This window comes from Elgaria multicarinata, chromosome 17 (genome assembly GCF_023053635.1).
Source record: "Elgaria multicarinata webbii isolate HBS135686 ecotype San Diego chromosome 17, rElgMul1.1.pri, whole genome shotgun sequence".
Lineage (NCBI taxonomy): Eukaryota > Metazoa > Chordata > Lepidosauria > Squamata > Anguidae > Elgaria > Elgaria multicarinata.
The window spans coordinates 28,699,306-28,718,857 of NC_086187.1; the positions used below are offsets into that span (position 1 = coordinate 28,699,306).

Below are 19,552 nucleotides of genomic sequence, written 5' to 3' on the forward strand. Positions count from 1 at the left end.
GTGCCAGAAACTCCAGCATTTCGTGAAATGGAGAAATGTAACTTTTAAGAGCAAGATTATGAGGAAGGAAGGAAGGAAGGAAGGAAGGAAGGAAGGAAGGAAGGAAGGGAGGGAGGGAGGGAGGGATGTTATAAAGCAAAATCTGTAATATTTGTCTCTTTTGGGACAAGACGCTGACATCTAGATATCCAAGCCTTCACAGTTTGCAGAAATCTCACATGGATTTATTTGGGACAAAAAGGGAACCAGGGACACAAGCAGACTGCAGCGTGGAAGGCGTGGTACCTGCTCAGTCACTGCGGAGGCTCTGGGTTCCCTCTGAAAGAGAGAAGCATCCCGACCAGTTAGCCGAAGGCGATACTCCCCACGGGCTCACTTCCCAGAAGTAAAATCGGCCTTTAAAAATTCACGGCGTTCCCCTTCGAGGTGGCAACCAAACGCCCCCCTCTCTGTCTCCGCTGCATTCTGACTTCAAGACCGGCAGCAGGACAGAACCTCGCTGTGTGCAGAGTCAGATCCTTGGTCTGCCTAGCTCAGCCAGCCTGGGGATCATGGGAGTTGTAGTCCAACCACAACAGGAGGGCACCAGGCTGAGGAAGGCTAAGCTGGGGTGGGGGTCTCCTCTGCCCAACCTGGAGATGCCGCAGAGCTCCAACCCTTTCCCTACTCTCCCGGGACCCACACGTCGTCCCCATCCACTTTTTAAACTTGCACAACACAGTCTGGGCCTTATTCCAGCTTCTGGCAGGGATGGAATAACAGAATCTCGTTTCCTAACCCAAGTCAAGCATGTTTGGATTACGGCACATCTGTTAGAATTTGGAATCCCAGAAGCTGGGGTGGGGGTGGGGTTGAACCTCTTTCAGCCTAAGGGCCAAGTTCCATCCCAGCAGTGGGCGGGGCCAAAATGCCCTGCCCATTTGAGGTTCAAGCTTTTACTGCCAGTAATTGAGCCTCCTCCGGAGAGCCTTTTCAAAGGGGGTGGGGGCTGCACGAAAGCTGGCAAGCCCCCACTGTACCGGTGTTCGGGCGAAAGGGCAGCCCTGGCACGGGTCCTGGGTTGAGCGCCATGGTTGCAGCACTGTGGAGCATAGAGCCGTGGCGGTGCTCAGCTGCAGCTGCCTGTGGCGCTTTTGCTCCATCCCTCCCATCCACCCAACCCTTCCTCAGCGTCAACATTGGAAATGAAGCTGGGACCCTCCGCTTTCACTTTAAGAGAAAACAAATGCTTGTAGCTATCTGCACGCCACCCCGAGATCCCAGTGAGATAAGGCGAGATACAAATGTTTTAATAAATAAAAACCGTCATTTTAAGAACACATCAGCGAGTTTTATGGCTGACTTCAAGAGATGTTCGAAACTCCCCACCGTGTCTTTTGTACTGATGATGGCAATTCCTTGCTAAGATCTGGTGACTGCTGGATGAAGGATGTATCCCCAAAAACGGGGGGGGGGGGGGGGGGCGATCAGCCTGTCTGTCTCGACTGTCTGGGTGCTGTCCTGAAACCGGCATTGCACCTAATTGAGCCTAATCCAGTTCGAGTCGGCACTGTTTGGAGATTGGGACCACATGCAGAGCTTGTGACCTCCAACATCATCCTTGCTAGTTTTTCCCCTCCCTGACCCCCTGCTTTGCTCAGCCTCCAGCCTGGTGAAGACTCCTGGAGAACTCCAAAGCTTGTGCACTCTTTTGTGACATTCATAAAGGCGTTGCCAGACGGTGGGTTTCACAGGTGAAGCACGAAGTGCAGGCATGTCCAGGGAGGAGTCCTGGGTGTCAACGAGGGATAAGAACATCCGAAGAGGCTGGATCAGACCCAGGGTCCATCTAGTCCAGCACTCTGTGCACACAGGCGCCAGGCAGCTGTCGAACAGGGAGCAGCAAAGCAGGACACGGTGCAACAGCACCCTCCCACCCATGTTCCCCAGCAACTGGGGGACACAGGCTTACTGCCTCGGATACTGGAGATAGCACACAACCATCAGGGCTAGTAGCCATGGATAGCCTTATCCAGCTCCCTTTTAAAGCCATCCAAATGGGTGGCCATCACCACACCTTGTGGCAGGTAGTTCCATAATTGAACTCTTGTGAACTCCTGCCAAACACGCCGCCTCTTCGCTTCCGTCCCACGCCTCTAATTGGTGTTAAAATATCACTCGATGCTGTGGTGAGAAGGTGCCCTTCCATCTGTCTGTGTCCTCCTCTCCTCAGACTCTACACCTGGGGCTCTTCAGATGGTTTGGCCTACAACTCCCAGTTGAGGGATTATGGGAGTTGTAGTCCAGCACACCTGGAGGGCCCCCGGTTGGGGAAGCTGGCTCTACGGCGTCGTGGGAGGCCGGCGGAGGCTGCTGGCGAAAGGCACCCACCTGAGCTTGCTCTTGAGGGCGGCCACCTCCCGGCTCATGGCCTCGCTGCTCTCGGTGGCCTCGTCCAGCTCCCGCTGCAGCTTCCGGCGGCTGGCGTTCATGCGCTGGGACTCCTCTTCCGCCTCCTCCAGCTGCCTTTTCAGCTGCTTCACCCGGGAGCTGCCCTTGTCGGCCTGGAGGAAAAAGGCGGCGACGACGGCGGCAGCAGCTGAGGAGGGGAGCAAGGGGCCGCCGACCCCTCCGCCTGGCCGCCTGCTCCCCCAAGCCCTGCTTTTAGCCCCGGCAAGGTGTGTGTGGGGGATTAGACTTGAACATCTGCCTGGGACCCAGGGGGTAGGAGTTCAGCCCCCTGCCCAAACACCGAGCTGTCTGGGTGACCCTGGGCCAATCGCTGCCACTCTCCCCGCCCTTACAGGGTTGTCACAAGGATGGAACCGTGGGCCGCCCCAAGCACCTTGAAGGAAGGCTGGGATAGAAGTGTCACAAAACAAATCCCCCAAGACTCCGGCAGGGATGGCTGGCCAAGTTCCAGGAAGACCTAGGCTGCCCTGGCCAGTGTTCCTCCTGCAGCCTGGCTCCCCGTCCTAGGGACAGCTCTCCACTCGGGCAGGAAGCCTGGCTCCATCGCTGAGCAGAAGGGCCCAGCGTCACCCTTGCCAGCTCCGCCTACGTGGATCGTCTAGCAGGCAGGGGGGTAGCGGGGCGTTTGGAAATGCAGGCGCTCATCCTAGCCACGTGCCCAGAGGTTGCCGACGGCTGTCCTAAGCACAAGAACTTGCAGGAGGCACTAGAAGAAAAGCGGACACCCCCCCCCCTGGAGGGCCGTTTAGAATTTCAAGGGAGGGGCCGTGACTCAGTGGCAGAGCCCCTGCTTGGGATGTGGAAGGTCCCGGGTTCAGTTCCTGGCCTCTCCGGACACGGCTGGGAAAGCGCCACCTCTGGAGAGCGGCTGCCGGCCAGTGTAGGAGATGCTGAGCAAAACAGACCACCGCTGTATATTGATTTTGGGTTATTTTGCTGCGTGTGGTTTTGTATACCGTCCAACTGGCATCTGCCAACTGAACAGTAGACAAATCAAATCATTATTGCCTCTTTTCTCGCTCGTGCCAGGTTTTCTAGTCGTACATGACGGGTTTTGCCAGGTCATGCTGTCTTTAATGATTCAGGAATTTCCTGACAATTGAGCATGTTCTAAGCATGTTCCGGATGTTGGCGTGTGGATATATGTTGGTAGGCCCAGTTTCTGAAAGTTTTCTGACTAGTTTTTTGATGTGATGCCAGTGACTGATGGGACCAACAGGATAACTGTGGCCTTTTCCTGTCGCCAGAGTTGTGGCGGTGGCGGTCACTCCCTGGTCCTGGGCTCTCAGCCAGAGTAAAAATGGGGGCACAATCCCCATTTCCCTGCAAGGAAGTAATTCTGGGAAGGGGGAGGGAAGAACAGGGAACCGTTGACAGAATTTCCCACAGTATCACTGAGCTCTGGTTCATTGTGGGGAAACCCTGATGACAGCTGGGTTATTTTTCTAGAAGAGTCATCGTTACTCTCAGTTTATGTGCTGACGTGAAGTTAACGCAACAGCACTTAAACGGGCCCACTGCCTGCTTGCCCACGGCCTCGAGGCTGGCCGAGCCTCCGTGTGCTCCGGCTGCCCTCGCGCGCCCCCTGGCCCAGACGAAGCCCCACGCCGCCCTCCCACGCCTCCGGCCACGGACCTGGTCTTTGTACTGCTCCGCTTGCTTCCTCTCGTCCTCAACCTGCAGCAGGACTTCTTTGAGCTTCTTGTCCTTCTGGCGCAGGGCTTTTGCCGCCGTTTGCTTTTCTCTGCAAAATTGGGTACAAAGGTTTAAAAGGTGCTCGTCCAGATGAAGCCGGCCAGAGCGAACGCGAAGTGGAGACCAGGAAGATCCAAAACGTGGAAAGGAGAACAGCCAGCCACTCCTAAAAGGTGCCCTGTAGGTCTTTCAGTTTGGGATGAGCAAAATCCGCTAAGTTCCACCCCATTATTCTGACATTCCAATAGCTCTTTTGTTCCGTTTGGCTTGAATTCTGAATTTTAGAAAGTAAAAAAAAAGGCTATCTACTTCCCTTGCTCGGCTCCGTCCATTTTCTTCTGCTGCCCCTTACGCCTGGAACGCTCTTCCAGAACATTTGAGAACTACAAGTTCAATCGCAGCTTTTAAAGCTCAGCTAAAAACTTTTCTTTTTCCTAAAGCTTTTAAAACTTGATTTTGTTCTGACTTTATACTGCTAGTTTTACCCTACCCAGTGCCTGTTTGCTTTCTCTTCCCCTCCTTATTGTTTTATTATGATTTTATTAGAATGTAAGCCTATGCGGCAGGGCCTTGCTATTTACTGTTTTACTCTGTACAGCACCATGTACATTGATGGTGCTATATAAATAAATAATAATAATAATAATGATGATGATGTAGGCCCTCCGCTATTCTCCCCCTCCTCCCCCCTCCTCCCCCACCACGGGAGCGGCCAGGAGTACCTGGATTCCTGTTCCAGCTGTTCCTCCAGCTGTGCGATTTTGGCTTCCAGGGATGTGACGGTGGCCTTGAGCTTCGACTTGATGGCCCCTTCCATCTCCTGCAGTTTCGACTTCAGCTCCTTGTTCTGCCTCTCCAGCTGCTGCCGGGCGCTCTCGTTCTTCTGGGCCGTGGCCCGCTCTGACGCCAGCTCGTTGTTCAGCTGCTCCGACTGAAATCAATAAGAAATGGGAAACAGCCTTCAACCCCTGTTCAGGGAAAGGCGTTCTGCTATATAGATATCGACCAAACAATCCCTTAGTGTAATGGTCCATGAGCAGCATGACAAATAAAAACACACACCACGTGAAATACACACAGGGTGCATGAAAGGAGAGAAAATCAAATAAAAAGTGGAAAGTGGAATAAAATGGCTGGGGGGGGGGGAGAGAGAAATAAGGCAACCATGCTATAAAATCTATAATCAAGTTATGATCTCCAGAAGAGTATTCCAAAGTCTCTAAGGTCAGTTCCTGGTGAGTTTGACATGCTGCAAGACAGCATTTGACACCGCTAAGAGTGCCAAATGCTGCGTTTTGGTCAGAAGGAAATGAGAAAACATAAAAAGCACACACACCCCTCTCTCTCCTTTTTTTTACCCTCCTTCCCAAATATAAAGCTGATGATGCCGGAAGGATGTCAAGGAGCAGCACGCCACTCCCACCCCTGCCTCCTCCTATCCTGCCCTCCAAGTCACTGACGGGGGTCAAGTTCTGCATCGCGCCTATTAGACCATTTACACCGATCACTTTCACATCTGCTCATTTGCCCATTACGTTTGTGTTTTTTTAAAAAGGAAAAATAAAGAAAACGAAAGAGGAAAGGTGGGGAGGAGGAGGAGGGAGAATTTGAAAAGAAAGGAAGATAAGGAAAAACTAAAACAGAGCAGGGGGTTGATAGTGCAGACGAGTGGGCGGTGGGGGGAGGAGGAGGAGGAGGGGGAGGAGGAGGCGGCCGTGGGAGGAGGAGGAGTGGGAGGAGGAGGAGGAGGGGGAGGAGGAGGGGGATTATGCCCCCCGCTCAGTCCACATAGAGTTGAGAGGTTTTTTAAAATTCTGATGAGCCATTGCTGACAGGAGGCGGGTTTGTTTTTTTGCCCCCCAAGGACGGCGTGGCTGTACCTGCTGCACGGCCTTCCGGAAGCGGTCGCTCATGGCCTCCATGTTGCCCTGCTCCTCTTCCAGCTCCTCCTCCATTTGGGAGATCCTCGCCTCCAAGCGCCGCTTTTCGTCCTGAAGGCTCGTCCTAAAGCCAGAGGGTTGGGAAGGTCATCCCCGCAGCATGGCAGGGCCTTGGAACGCGTCTTGGAACGGGTTTTGTTTTGCCTGTCCCCCAGCCACTGGCCTCTAGTATGGCCGCACGCGTTGGCTGGTGGTATTTATCGTTTTCTTTTGGAAACCACTTTGGGGTTTGCACAGAGGAGAAGCGATGGAGAAATTCTGACCATCGCTGCCACCGCCACCTGTGCTCATTTATTTCGAAGGCCCTTTTCTCAAAAGTGGGCGACCCTCTCCAGCCAGACACCCCGCCCTCCTAAACTAGGCTGCTGAAATCAAGAAAGCAGAGCTATGCGCGTGCAAGGTTCGGCTGTGGTACGGAAACAAACCCTGGGGCTGCGCACGTGCCCAGAGGCACCCTCGCTCTGCATCGCCATGCCCGCCTTCGTGAGTCACTGTTTTGCGCCCATCCCCAGCTGGCTGAGCTCAGGGGAAAACGACACAGATCCCGCACACCGAACGTTTGCCCACCCCTGGAGTAAAGCACCTGTTGCATCACTGGTTTAAAAGAGGAATAGCAGAACTGGGCCGGGGGCCCCAGTGAGCCGCAAATCCCAGCCGACGAAACCCTCACCTGCCGGAAGCAGAACTTGCCAGCTCTTCAGCCAGGTCCTCCTTCTCCTGTTCGGCTTGCTTCCGAGCCCGTTCCGCAGCCGCCAAATCCTGTCGAAAAAACCAAGAGGGCCTCTCAGGCAACGGAGCAGAGGCGGCGGCCCTGGAAGGCGGCGGCCGGCCGCTGCCAGAGTCTGGGCTGGTCACACGCTTTTTCTTTCGCTCCTCACTCAATCTCTCAACAAGTGAACGTTTCATGTCTCGGGACGCTAGGGAAGTTCTGGCCGTGGGTCTTAACTGCCACCCATCCACACGTGGCAGTCGCCACCTGAGGGTCATGAACGAGCCCGACCGGCCTTGGAGACCTCTGTTCATAGCAGGGTTTATAACAGGAGTGTCAGTGGAGCAGTGAATCCGCTCTGGGTTTCAGTAAGAACTCAACGGGAGCTGCCCACGATGCCCTGTTGGACTGCAGCTCCTATCATCCCTGACCACATGCCATCTGGGCTGGGGCTGATGGGAACTGAAGTCCAGAGGTTCCCCAGCCCCACAGCGAGATGGTCCCCCGGCACGACACAGGTGGGGTGGGAATGGAGAATGGGAGGAGCCGATGCGTGGAGGATCCCATTTGGGGCAGGTAGGTGGGGGGTGGTCCCGGGGGGCCCCAGCCTCTGCCCATGTTCTTGTGGGGCCCAGATGCCCTTTGGGGACCCTCCTGCCTGACTCACCTCCTGAAGCTGCATCAGCTCAGCCTCTAGGTTCTTGGCTTTCTTCTCGTTTTCTCGGGCCGTGGCGAAGACTTCTTCCCGGGCGGCACGGGCATCATCCAGTTCGCGCTGGAAGTCCTTCATCTGAGCCTGCGTGTGCAGATGGAGAGAAGGGCAGAGGGCTGAGCCCGGATCTCATCAGCCTTTGGATCCAGAGGTTGCTAATAAAACATCTGACTTACTAACAACCTCCCCAATGGGCGGCTTTGAGGAAGGGAGTCTGAGCCTCAGGAAAAAAAGAGGCCCGGGGGCATGATAGAAGTCCAGATGGGCGGGTGCAGGGATACAGAGAAGCCCTTCTCTCCTCTCCTCGGCATACGAGGCCTCAGGTCGCCTAATGAACTGATGGGTAGTGGAGGGGAAGGGCTGTAGCTCAGCCGCAGAGCCCTGTCTTTGCAAGCGGAAGGTCCCGGGTTTGATCCCAGCACCTCCAGAGCTGGGGGGAAATCCGGCCTGAAACCCTGGAGAGCCGTGGCTGCCAGTCAGTGCTGACAATACTGGGCTAGATGGACCGAGAGTCTTGCTCAGTAAAAGGTTCCAATGGATTCATGGCGGATGAAAGGAAGTCATGGTACATGGCGGGGCAGGGGGCATTCCTTTACATGGCTTTCAAAGGGGATTAGAGAAGTTGATGGACAGGAGAGGAAGCTCCTGTCCATCAGGAAAAACTTCCTGACTGTTAGAGCAGTACGACAATGGAACCAGTTACCTAGGGAGGTGGTGGGCTCTCCCACACTAGAGGCCTTCAAGAGGCAGCTGGACAAGCATCTGTCAGGGATGCTTTAGGGTGGATTCCTGCATTGAGTGGGGGTTGGACTCGATGGCCTTGTAGGCCCCTTCCAACTCTGCTATTCTATGATTCTATGAAGCAGGATGCAAGACTAGACGGGCCTTCAGTCTGGTCCAGACAGGCTCTTTGGATGTTCTTAAGCAAAACGCTTAATGGAACCTCCATGGTCTAAGGAAGTCTACCTCCAAATATTTGGAGACAAACAGCAGGGGAGAAGCGATTGCCTTCCAGCCACCCTAGTGGGCTTCTCAGAGGCACCTGGTTGGCCGCTGCGGGAAATGGGATCTGGATGAACCTCCAGTCTGACCCAGCTCGGAGGGGGGGAGGGGGTTTCTGATGCCTGCCCCTTTTTCGTAGGACAGATAAAAGGAAGGACTTCTCTGTGGACAAGTTCCTGGGGGTGGGGAGGAGAAGGCTAGCAATGATTCAAAAGGTTGCTCCAGCGCTAAAACAACCCTCTGAATCCCAATGTCATTGTAGAGCAAAGAGCGCCACAGAAATGATGAACGCTGCTGCCCCCCCGCCCCCGCCCCCGGAAAAGGCAAACGGGTCCTGCCAACCTGTAGCTTCCGCAGTTGCTTGATGGCTTCCTCCCGGCCTTTGTTGGCCGAGTCCACTTGGCCTTCCAGGTCCTTGAGGTCCACCTCCAATTTCTTCTTGGCGGCAGACGCCAGGCCTCGCTGCTTGCGCTCATCTTCCAGTTCCACTTCCATCTCATGGAGCTAACATGCAGGAAGGGAAGCCGTGGCGGGAGATTCACGGAGGCACGGAAAGAGGCCCGCCACGCCGGGCGGAACCCTCCCCATTTCCCCTTGTTGGGTAGCTAGCAGCCACCAGCCATCAAAAGCGCCCCGAGGCTCCGTTGTGCTTGAGCCTTCAAGAGCGATTGAGAAGGCGGGTTTTTGAGCTTGGCTAAGCAAAAGCCTTGAGAGGAAAGGCCGTCCTCCTCCTCCTCCTCCTCCTCCTCCTCCTCCTCCTGCAAACGTGGCTGTCACGCGCAGCCTGCCTCAGCAACGTCACGAAACCACCACCACCACCGCCACCCGCCCAGCACCCCGTACCTGCTTCTGCAGCTGCCGCCTCTTCTCTTCGTTTTGCTCGTCCCTGGCTTGCAGGTCTCTCTCGAACTGGCCTTTCAGGGCCTGCATGTTCACCTCCAGCCTCAGCTTGGCGTCTTCCGTCGCTTGCAGCTCGTCCTCCAGTTCTTCCAGCTGCGTCTTCATCTCTTCCACCTGCTGCTCCAGAGCCCGTTTGGACTTCTCCAAGTCATGAACCTTTTCCCCAAAAAACAAAGAGGCAAAAGAGGCAGGAAAAAAGTGAGGAGAGAGAATAAGAATACAAAACGCTGGAAGCAGGAATTCACCGTGAGTCCATCTCAGAGCCCGTCTGCAGCACCTTCTACGTCACGGACTGCCAAGGCCTCGAGTGGGGTCCGCCGTACAGCCCCCCCCCAGTAGAACTGCACCACGCTGTGCATTTTAATTGCAGGCCACTTGGGGGGGGGGACTTCTTGGCAGAAAAGAGGGGATAAATATGACAAGCAAAACTTGGAAATATGTTTACTTGATTTCAACTTGGAAAGAAAATTCCATTTTTAAAAAAACGAAAAACCACCTAGAAAGCGTTGGGGGGGGGGGGATAATCAACTGCCAGTTGTATTTGTGCGCGGGGAGGGGGTGTTGACTTAACCGCAGTTTCCGTGAGAATAACGTCGTTTCAGAAGGACGAGGAGAGATTGAGAGAAACTTACGTTCTTGCCGACATCATCCTTGGAGCTCACGAGGTCTTCCATCTCCGCTTTCAGCAATTTGTTGGTTCTCTCCAGCTCCTCCTTGGCTTCCAGGGCCTCCTCCAGGGCCCGGGCCAGCGAAAGCGCCTTCGTCTCCTTCTCCCGGGCTTCAGCCTCCGCCCGGTCTCTTTCGTCGGCATATTTGGAAGAGATGTTCTTCTCCTCTGCTAGCATCTGCAAAGGGAGAAGAAGAAGAAGAAGAAGAAGAAGAAGAAGAAGAAGAAGAAGAAGAAGAAGAAGAAGAAGAAGAAGAAGAAGAAGAAGAAGAAGGAGGACGTAAGAAGAGCCCTGAGGCTGGAACAGACCAAGGGTCCATCCACTCCAGCCTTCGGTTCCCACAGTGGCCAAGCAGCAGGACATGTGCGCAGCAGCACCCTCCCGCCCATGTTCCCCAGCAACTGGGGCACACAGACTTACTGCCTCCGATACCAGAGATCACTAGTAGCCCTTGATAGCCTTCTCCTCCAGGAATATATCCAACCCCTTTTTAAAGCCATCCAAATTGGTGGCCATCACCACATCTTGTGGAAGTGAGTTCCACAGTTGAACTGCTCCAGCACCTTGATCATATTAGTTGCCCTTTTCTGCACTTTTTCCAACTCTACAATATATATTTTTAAGAGTGGTGACCAGAACTGTACACAGTATGCTAAGTGTGGTTGCGATGATGAGGATGAGGCCCACTTCAAGCCTCTGCCCAGCGGCTCTCACTTTAAAAGACAGCCGTGGGCAGATGTTGCTTTAGTCTTGCCACTTGCTACCGATTTTGGCGGAAAGTCTGCATTTTGATGGGCACGTAAAAGGGTGTAGCCTGAACAATTAATCGTATCAATTTGTTCGTCAATCCATCGAATAGGGTTTGCACACAAGGAGGGGCCAGGGGCCATCCCCAGGATAGTTGGCAGTGAAAAAGGACCAGGGACCGGGGGGGGGGGGGCTGTTAAGGGTCTCTCTTTCCCTGAGAACCTGGAAAGACCCTGCTGATCCCAGGGAGCCCTACTGGTCTGCCCTGATGCAAGGCAGCTTCCGATGGTCCTAAAAAAAATGTTCTCAAGCAAACAGCAGATTTCCTTTATTTTTAGATGTTTCAGAGCAGATCTCACTTGGAAGAGGCATTTCCTTCTGAGTGAGAGAAAAAGGGGGAGAACTCCAGTAAGACGGTGCCCCTGGTCTTCTGCAGTATCTTTTTTAAGTACTTGATCTATCTATCTATCTATCTATCTCTCTATCTAAATCTGCTGCCTGATTTATCAGGGGCATCTTTTTTGCCCAACAAAAGGGTTTTGTAATAGAATAATAAAACCAATTCATTGATTGAACACTGAAGCCTTAGCACATATAGGTTCAACACACTCACCCTTCCCAACCACAACGGACACGCTCCAACATTTAAGCACTTGGAAGTCCCATGTATTTCAAAGGGGAATTAGGCAGATGCTTCACTGAGTTGGATGGATGTTCAAACTGCTAAAGTTTGGAACTTGGCTTACGTTTAATGATGGGACAAATTTTGCATCCAAAATCTGGAGGTGACCCTCCTTATCTTTTGGAGGCTCAGTTTTGAATCCTCTCAACCTGTGATGCACAGGAGGGCATTTCCTGTCGTGGCCCCTTGCATTTGGAAAGCTTCAGCCTGGGAAGGCTTTTTAAAGCTCCAGGGGGATTCAGGGTTGGTCACTGAATACGTTCATATTCGGCACCAAATCGCTACGCAGTCCGATGATGCCTGCTGACTCAGAAGTCCGCCCCGCTCTTGCCTTCGAATGGGGCCTACTCTCAGGAAAGTGCGCATGGGACTGCAGGGGCTTGAGGAAGGGGGAGCGTGCAGGGAGCGACAGTCTTGCCTGGTCAAACTTCTTCTGCTTCTTCTCCAGGTTGGAGACCAGCTGGCGCTGGTTGTCCAGGTCCACCACGAGATCGTCCAGCTCCTGCTGGAGCCGGTTCTTGGTCTTTTCCAGTTTGTCGTAGGAAGCGGCTTTCTCCTCAAACTGCTGCGTGAGGCCCTCGACTTCCTTCTGGAGCCTCTTCCTGCCTTCCTCCATGCTTTCGACGGTGCCGATGTACTCCTGAAGCTTCCTCTTGGAGTCGGAGAGCTGCAGGATGGATTCGGAGAAGTGTAAACCGCCGGGACGCCCAGAGTCCACCCAACAGATACAAGCCCCCCAGGCCCAAACAGGGGAACGAGCTTTGTTCCCGTGAGAAGGTAGAGATGCGTGCATCTCAGATCCATCCTTCTTTGAACGCCCTCCTCTTGGGCTTCTTCAAACAAAGCCAACATGGCCTCCGTTGCCTTGTGAACGTTGGAAGGCCACCACAGAAGCAGCCATTACGTCAGAGAGGAGCGCCTCCAGATTTATTGCGACATCACAGAGGATGCTGGGAGGCAGGGAAGATCCGGGTTCCCTTCCCACTCCCATGGCTGATTTTGCCATCCAGTAAATGACTGGGTGTGGGCCCCAAAGACCCAACTTCCCCGGGGCCTCACTGGACAGCCCTCATTGGGTCACCATCTCTCAGCCTCCCACCTGCAAATGGGAATGAAAAACAACCACCTTTCTACCTCACAGGGGGCACAGAAGATGAAACGTGAAAGGCAGGGGGAGGAACGCCCTCCCCCGTGGCTTTGCTCCTGGCGGGAAGGGCCGTACGCTACAATAGGGTGGTAGATTTTGTATTTTGGCCCTGCCCACCGTTGGAATGCGGGCCCCTGGCAGCTTCTCCAAACTTGCATTCAGCCTTCCGGGGGTGAAAGACGCTCCCCAGCCCTGGGGAAAGGACGAGTCCCACCCCCGCCGCCACCCCGATCATCGTGGGCCAGGGTCCAAACCTGCACGTTCAGCGTCGAAATGTGCCTCTCCAGGTTCTGCTTCGCCTCCGCCTCTTCCTCCAGCTGCTCCTGCAGGCTGTTCTTCTCGTCCTCCATCTGGCGAAGCTTCGTGGACAAGTTGAGTTTCTGCCGCGTTTCTTCCTGGAGCAGCTCCTGAACCGCCGGGCGGCAGGAAGGCAGAAATGAAAACCTACAAAATGGCGGTTGGGGCCTAAGCTCCTACTTAGGGCATTTAATTGGAAATGTTCCATAGAAATATCCATTACAGACTAAGATTTATGATTAGTGAAGTCCTTTGTTGCTTTAAGTGAGTGTGATTAATTATTATGAACATTCTTCTTCTTTTTGTTGCCTTTATTTGTTAACCTTATTTCAAAAAAAATTTAAAAAATCATGAGGGGAAAAAAGACAACTAGCCACGCGGGGGGTTCTCCCCAGTGGCCCCTTTCAGGGTCCGTGGGGCGGCTCACGGGAGCGCCTACCTGCGTGTCCTGCAGCTGAGAGCCCAGCGTGGCGACGTCTTTCGTGAGCTTGATGCTCTTGGTTTCGGCTTCGCTTAGCAGCCCCGTGACGTTCTCCACCTCCACCTGGAACACACGACAGCATTTGCGTCGGACCGGACTGCAGCTCGCTGCATTTCCAAGATTTCATTACTGACGCTCCATAAAGATAGAACCGAGACCTCCAGCGATGACGCAAGTCGATAGATCGACAAGGCTCCGAGAGGGGGTGTGTCTCTCTGTCTGCACCGTGGACCTTGACCCCTGGGCACCTGGACTTGGCATGCCTATTATGGGGGTTATTGGGTTTTCACAACGCATTAATTTTAATTAATTGCAATGCGTCCATGTGGTCAAAGCCTGCAGTAACACCTTCAGCCACTTGGAGCAGGCTTCCCCAACCAGCGCATGTCTTTGCAGTTGCTAGTTTGACGTCAGGGGAGCGGAGAAAGCCGAGGGACCAGAGTGGGGAGCAACGGCCTCTCCTTCGTCACCTGCAACTTGTGGACTTTTTCGTTGAGCTCCGTCCGGACGCGCTCCCCGTCGGTGAACCGAGACTGCAGCTCCTGCAGCTGCACTTCAAGCTTCTTCTTCTTGTTCTCCACCTCCTGCTTGGCCTGGTTGAGGGACCGGACCTCGCTGCTCAGGTCAGCATTGTCTTTCTCCAGCGTCTGCTTGGTCTTGTCCAAGTTGGCTTTGGCCTAGAAGCACAAAGGGAGTCAAAGCCCTGCCTCCGAAAGGTCCCCTAAGCAAAGCCGGGATGGCAGCCCGGCACATCTGGCCGCTCGCTTCCCAATTACCCGCTTAAACTGCTCCAGCTGCTCCGTCAGCTCCTCCACGGCCTGCGTGTGCTTCTGCCTCATCTCTTGGACCTGAGCTTCATGGGTCCGGGTCTCCTCGTCCAGAGCTCTCTTCAAGACGGTCACTTCCTGTTCCCTCTTGGCTCTGAGACACCAACACAAGCGGGAATGAAACGGGGGCAATCGTATTTAATCTTGTTTTCTAACATCCGAGTACACCAGTAATGAAGACAAAGCCATTTATGTAAGTGCTCATGCCACAGTTACAACAGCAGAGGCTGTGGGAGGCTTCAGTCGAAATGACTAAACAGGAACTGTAATCTCTGAAGCTGAATTTATGAATTGCTGTGGATGTGTTCCGTATTTTCAATGGATTTCCTTTGGGGACAGTCTGTCCCACACTCCTTGGGCAGAGAATGACTCTCTTCAGTCAGGGGAGCTTTCATTGCCATTGGTCATAAAATATATAAATATAATTGCGGTTTTCTTACCCACTTGCCCCTTACTCTGGGGCCGTGTTTTTAAAACTTCCTGTATTAAAGACAACGAAGAGTCTTCCAGTACTATAAAGGCTAACACATTTATTATGACATAAGCTTTGGACTGTAGTCTGTGAAAGCTCTATGCCAGTCTTCCTCAACCTGGAATCTGGATCGATGTGTTGAACTACAACTCCCAACATCCCCAAGCCAGCCACATGGTTCAGGTTTTCAGAACAGGCAATGAGGGATCATGGGGCAGGAAGGCTTTGTGCTGGAACCAGAGAAATGATGCTTTGGGGCACCGTATTAGGGGTCATCTTCAGACAGAAGGGAAAAATACAAATATGGGTGTGTGAGAATTTCGTTTTGCTTGCAAAACATGCAAGCATGACCTATTTGAGGCTCCGAAAACGAGCCAAAAATGTTCACAAACTGTTGAATGTGTGTTTGGGTTCATCTCGTTCCTGATTCCCAGTTCAATTTGTGAAAATTTCCTAATTTGCACACACATCCTCTGTAGAATGAATCAGCCCTGGTTTAGTGTATGGAGGAAATTTGCGCAAATTTGGGGAGATTTGCGCAAATCTCCCATTCGATTTCAGCTTGGTTTGCGCAAGTTTCCTGTTCCTGCAGAGCGAGAAGCGACCACAAATGCAAATGGGAATCAGACCCAAAGCGAGTGACAAGACGATATTTGGAGAGTCCTAGCGATTCCGAGCATTGCTCGTGTGGCCATCTCTAGAGACAAATGATTAGAAGGGGTGACTTCATGGAGACCGTTGAAGAACGCTCCCTATGGTGTCTCCCCATTCCTCCCTCCACAGCGCAGACGATTCTGGCCTGCGCGTCTCCCCTTCACCACTCGCAAACCAGCACGGACCGTGGGCCCATGCATAGGAGGGACTCTGTCGCCCCACCTGAGCTCTTGCTGGGTGGCCGTGCTGTCCAGGGTATCTTCTAGTTCTGTCTTCAGCGCCTCCAGCTCCTCACCCAGGTCCCGCTTCTGCTTTTCGGCTTTGTTCCTGGCGGCCCGTTCAGAATCCAGGTCCTCTTGGAGGTCGGAGATGTGAGCTTCCAACTCACGGATTTTCTTCAGGGCATTGTTTTTCTGGCCTATTTCATCCTCAAGCCTGGTGAGGAATTAAAAACTAAATTAAAAATAAATAAAGACTAACTTAACAGTATATACATTTGTCAAAAGGCATATTGGATTAACTGTTGCAGGGGAACAGGAGGGGACAAAAACTTGGTAACAGAAGCGGGAGAGAAGCCTTTTCATGGTACATTTCCAATTGTGTCCATTTCCACTCCTACTCCAATACAGGTCAGTGGAGTGGGGAAAATGGGCTAGACCAGATTGCACATTCCATTTTGGTTCAGTCAATTTCACTCTGCTCCAGCACTCTGCTCCTCTCTCACTGGACACTGGAAATAGCCGGGATCAAACCTGGAAATGTCTACCTACAAACCACGTCTTCTGAGCTATTGCAGTAATGAGGGGTCACTGAGAGGTGGGGGTGGGCCGAAAATGGCTCGTTTTGGCTTTCCTCACATACTGCCTGGAGTGCAACTGAGACCTGCAAACTGGCTTGAGCGAAGACCTCATCAGAATGTAATTTAATAGGGATAAATGCCAAGTTCTACATCTAGGAAATAGAAACCAAACGCACAGTTACAAGATGGGGGATACTTGGCTCAGCAATACTACAAACGAGAAGGATCTTGGAATTGTTGTAGATCGCAAGCTGAATATGAGCCAACAGTGCGATACGCCTGCAAGAAAGGCAAATGCTATTTTGGGATGCATTAATAGAAGTATAGCTTCCAAATCGCATGAGGTACTGGTTCCTCTCTATTCGGCTCTGGTTAGGCCTCATCTAGAGTATTGCGTCCAGTTCTGGGCTCCACAATTCTTGTTATTTACTGTTTTACTCTGTACAGCACCATGTACATTGATGGTGCTATATAAATAAATAAATAAATAATAATAATAATAATAATAATAATAATAATAATAATAATAATGACGCAGACAAGCTGGAGTGTGTCCAGAGGAGGGCAACCACGATGATCAGGGGTCTGGAAACAAAGCTCTATGAAGAGAGACTAAAAGAACTGGGCATGTTTAGCCTAGAGAGGAGAAGATTGAGGGGAGACATGATAGCACTCTTCAAAGACTTAAAAGGTTGTCACACAGAGGAGGGCCAGGATCTCTTCTCGATCCTCCCAGAGTGCAGGACACAGAATAATGGGCTCAAGTTACAGGAAGCCAGATTCCGGCTGGACAGCAGGAAAAACTTCCTGACTGTTAGAGCAGTACGACAATGGAACCAGTTACCTAGGGAGGTTGTGGGCTCTCCCACACTAGAGGCCTTCAAGAGGCAGCTGGACAACCACCTGTCAGGGATGCTTTAGGGTGGATTCCTGCACTGAGCAGGGGGTGGGACTCGATGGCCTTGTAGGCCCCTTCCCACTCTGCTATTCTATGAAACACGAACACGTGCCTTGCAGGCCACGGCCGTTCTCCGTCGCCCCCTCCAGCCTCCTGAAGCCCCGTTTTGTCACCTGCGCAGCCTCAAGCACCCGCGGCCTGAGCCGAGCCGGTCTCAAGAGCAGCCCACCTGGCCAGGGCGGCCTGGAGCTCTTCCTCCTTCTTGGCCAGCTGCATCTTCAGCTCCTCGATCTGGGCCTGGAGGTCGGCGATCTGCTCGTGGAGGTCGCTTGAGTCGCCCTCCAGCTTCCGCTTCATTTTCTCCAGTTCTTGCCGGCATTTCTCTTCCTTCTTCAGGCGCACTTCCAGTTCCGAAATCATCGACTCGTGCTTGTTTTTCAGTTTCGTGAGGTTCTTGGCTTTCTCCTCCTCTTCCGCGAGGTTTGTCGTCAAATCGCTGATTCTCTCGTCGAGGAGTTTTCTTTCCTGCAGAGAAGAGCAGAAAGAAAGAGGAGTGACTCGTCTCATGAGCCTGACATCTGGATGACACTTAGTTCACCTGATCATACCCAAAACTCAGCGGTGCCAGCCATCTGCCCACACCGCACTGCCACCAAGAGGAGCATCAGCGGCATAAAGGCCTTCTCTCTCCACGGAGCCGTGGATGCCCAGCTGCAAACGGTCCTGGCTTCAACGGTCCTAGTCCTCTCACAGGTCGGCCTCAGGCAAATCCCCCTCAACCGAACCAGCTTCACAGGGATGCTGCAGATCCGGCAATAAACGCATTGCAATGGGCGAAGCGCTTCGCCTAAAGCGTTGGCTGATGTTACACCGGCAGGAATTCTTTTGCCTGCTGCCAAAACCTCAAGGCCCGCCAACTGGAGCCCTGGGCAAAATGGCGGCTCAGGGAGCGGAGCCAACGACCAGCTGCGCCCTGTGAGCCACACGCGGCGTTGGCCAGAGGATCCGCGTTACAGAGCAGGGATTCTAACCGCCTAAATGTCTGCCTGCTTGTGCATGTGGAGGGAGGGAGGGAGGGAGGGGGATTGCTGCCGCTGCTCCTGTTGGACCATGGCCGTGCTTCCAGGCGAGGCTTTTCCTGCCTCGTCACCTGGCCTCAACCACGGAAGCCAGTAGGGGGGCCAAAGAAAGGGGGCCGCTCCGCACAGACCTTGGTGAGCTTGTTGTTCTGATCGTCCATCATGAGGATGTCGTCTTCCATCTTCTTGATCTTGGCCTCTGCAGTTACTTTCTCCAGCTGCAGCTTTTGCCTTGCGGCTTCTTCTTCTTCTAGCTGGTCCTCAAGTTCCTTTTTGGGGGAGGGGGAGAAGCACAAAAAAAAAAGGGGGGGGAACGTGAACTTTGGAGACAATTATCACCGCAGAAGCTACAAAGACCACCCAAAGGTCCCCTCGCCTCTGCTTCCAGCACAGCCTTTCGCCAGCCCTTGAGGTCTGCCTGAACCCCACCAAGGGCTCTACAAGCGTTTTGTGCTGCGCAAATTCACCTCTCCGCTCTATGGGCCGGTGGGAGCGGGGGGGAGCCCCTCCTTCATCCCCTGCCCAGGGCTGAGGTCCTTGGGGGGTCCAGACCGCGCAGATTCTACCCTTGTTTTAGTCTCCCCCCTCCCCGTCCTCACCCTTTCCTCCTCTGAAGCTGGGAGGGAGCCAGGGGGAAGCCTTCATTCCAGAGCTACCCAAGGCTCCAGGCCTCCCTGCTTTATCGCCCCCTCCCAGAGCGTCACGGGGCTTTTCCCTCCCCAGGCCTCAGCGGAACGCAGAAGCTCGGGTACCAGCATCTGTTGCTGCATCTTCTTCTTCTCCGCCTGCAGCTGCGCCCCGCGGTCCTCCTCCTCCTCGATCCGGGCCTCCATTTCGTGCAGGATTTCCTCCAGCTCTTGCTTCTTGGCGGCCAAGCGGATCCGCATCTCCTCCGCCTCCGCGTACAGCTCCGTCTCGGCCTGGAGCTGCTCCTGGAGCAGGTTCTTCTCTTCGGACAGCTGGGCAAAAGCAAGAGGCCCGAGGGCGAAGCGCAAGGTGAACTCTCGGGCAGCGCTTTTGCCTGGGACGACCTTGGGCATCCGGCACGGCTGGATCAGGGGTGCAGGCCCTTCGCCTGGGGGCCAATTCTGGCTCTCTGGGGATCTCCAGAAAGCCCCACCCCTTTCCCTGACCACCAATCCTTTGGCGATTTCTGGGCTTTGGGGCAGTTTTCCTAAAAGGTTGAAATGCTTCTCCTACGGCAGCGTTATTGGCAGCAGGAATTTTAAGCTAAAATATGCTGGTATTTGGGGGGAACGCCGCCCTTGCCCCTTTCGCCTTCAGCAAGCCCACCACGGGAATGCCGGCCCAAAACTGCATTTGGTGCAGGGACTGGAAGAGGCTCTGCACCCTTGCGCTGGGACATCAGATGTTTGGCCAGCTACCACGTTG

General features: G+C 53.6%; 1 protein-coding gene across 2 annotated transcripts in view; it reads right to left on the reverse strand.

Annotated features, from left to right (window-relative positions):
- Positions 1–19,552, reverse strand: part of MYH11 (myosin heavy chain 11) — a 67,200-nt gene that overhangs the window by 2,253 nt on the left and 45,395 nt on the right. For both annotated transcript variants that reach the window (XM_063143368.1, XM_063143367.1), the window contains 18 exons: positions 18,913–19,119; positions 18,292–18,429; positions 17,311–17,606; positions 15,607–15,819; positions 14,208–14,352; positions 13,902–14,108; positions 13,390–13,494; positions 12,908–13,060; positions 11,925–12,173; positions 10,042–10,254; positions 9,353–9,565; positions 8,852–9,013; positions 7,463–7,591; positions 6,757–6,845; positions 6,027–6,150; positions 4,869–5,077; positions 4,087–4,195; positions 2,371–2,543 (listed from right to left, as the gene is read on the reverse strand). In XM_063143368.1, coding sequence (XP_062999438.1) covers positions 2,371–2,543; positions 4,087–4,195; positions 4,869–5,077; positions 6,027–6,150; positions 6,757–6,845; positions 7,463–7,591; positions 8,852–9,013; positions 9,353–9,565; positions 10,042–10,254; positions 11,925–12,173; positions 12,908–13,060; positions 13,390–13,494; positions 13,902–14,108; positions 14,208–14,352; positions 15,607–15,819; positions 17,311–17,606; positions 18,292–18,429; positions 18,913–19,119 — 3,134 coding nt within the window. The remainder of the gene's footprint in view (positions 1–2,370; positions 2,544–4,086; positions 4,196–4,868; positions 5,078–6,026; positions 6,151–6,756; positions 6,846–7,462; positions 7,592–8,851; positions 9,014–9,352; positions 9,566–10,041; positions 10,255–11,924; positions 12,174–12,907; positions 13,061–13,389; positions 13,495–13,901; positions 14,109–14,207; positions 14,353–15,606; positions 15,820–17,310; positions 17,607–18,291; positions 18,430–18,912; positions 19,120–19,552) is intronic.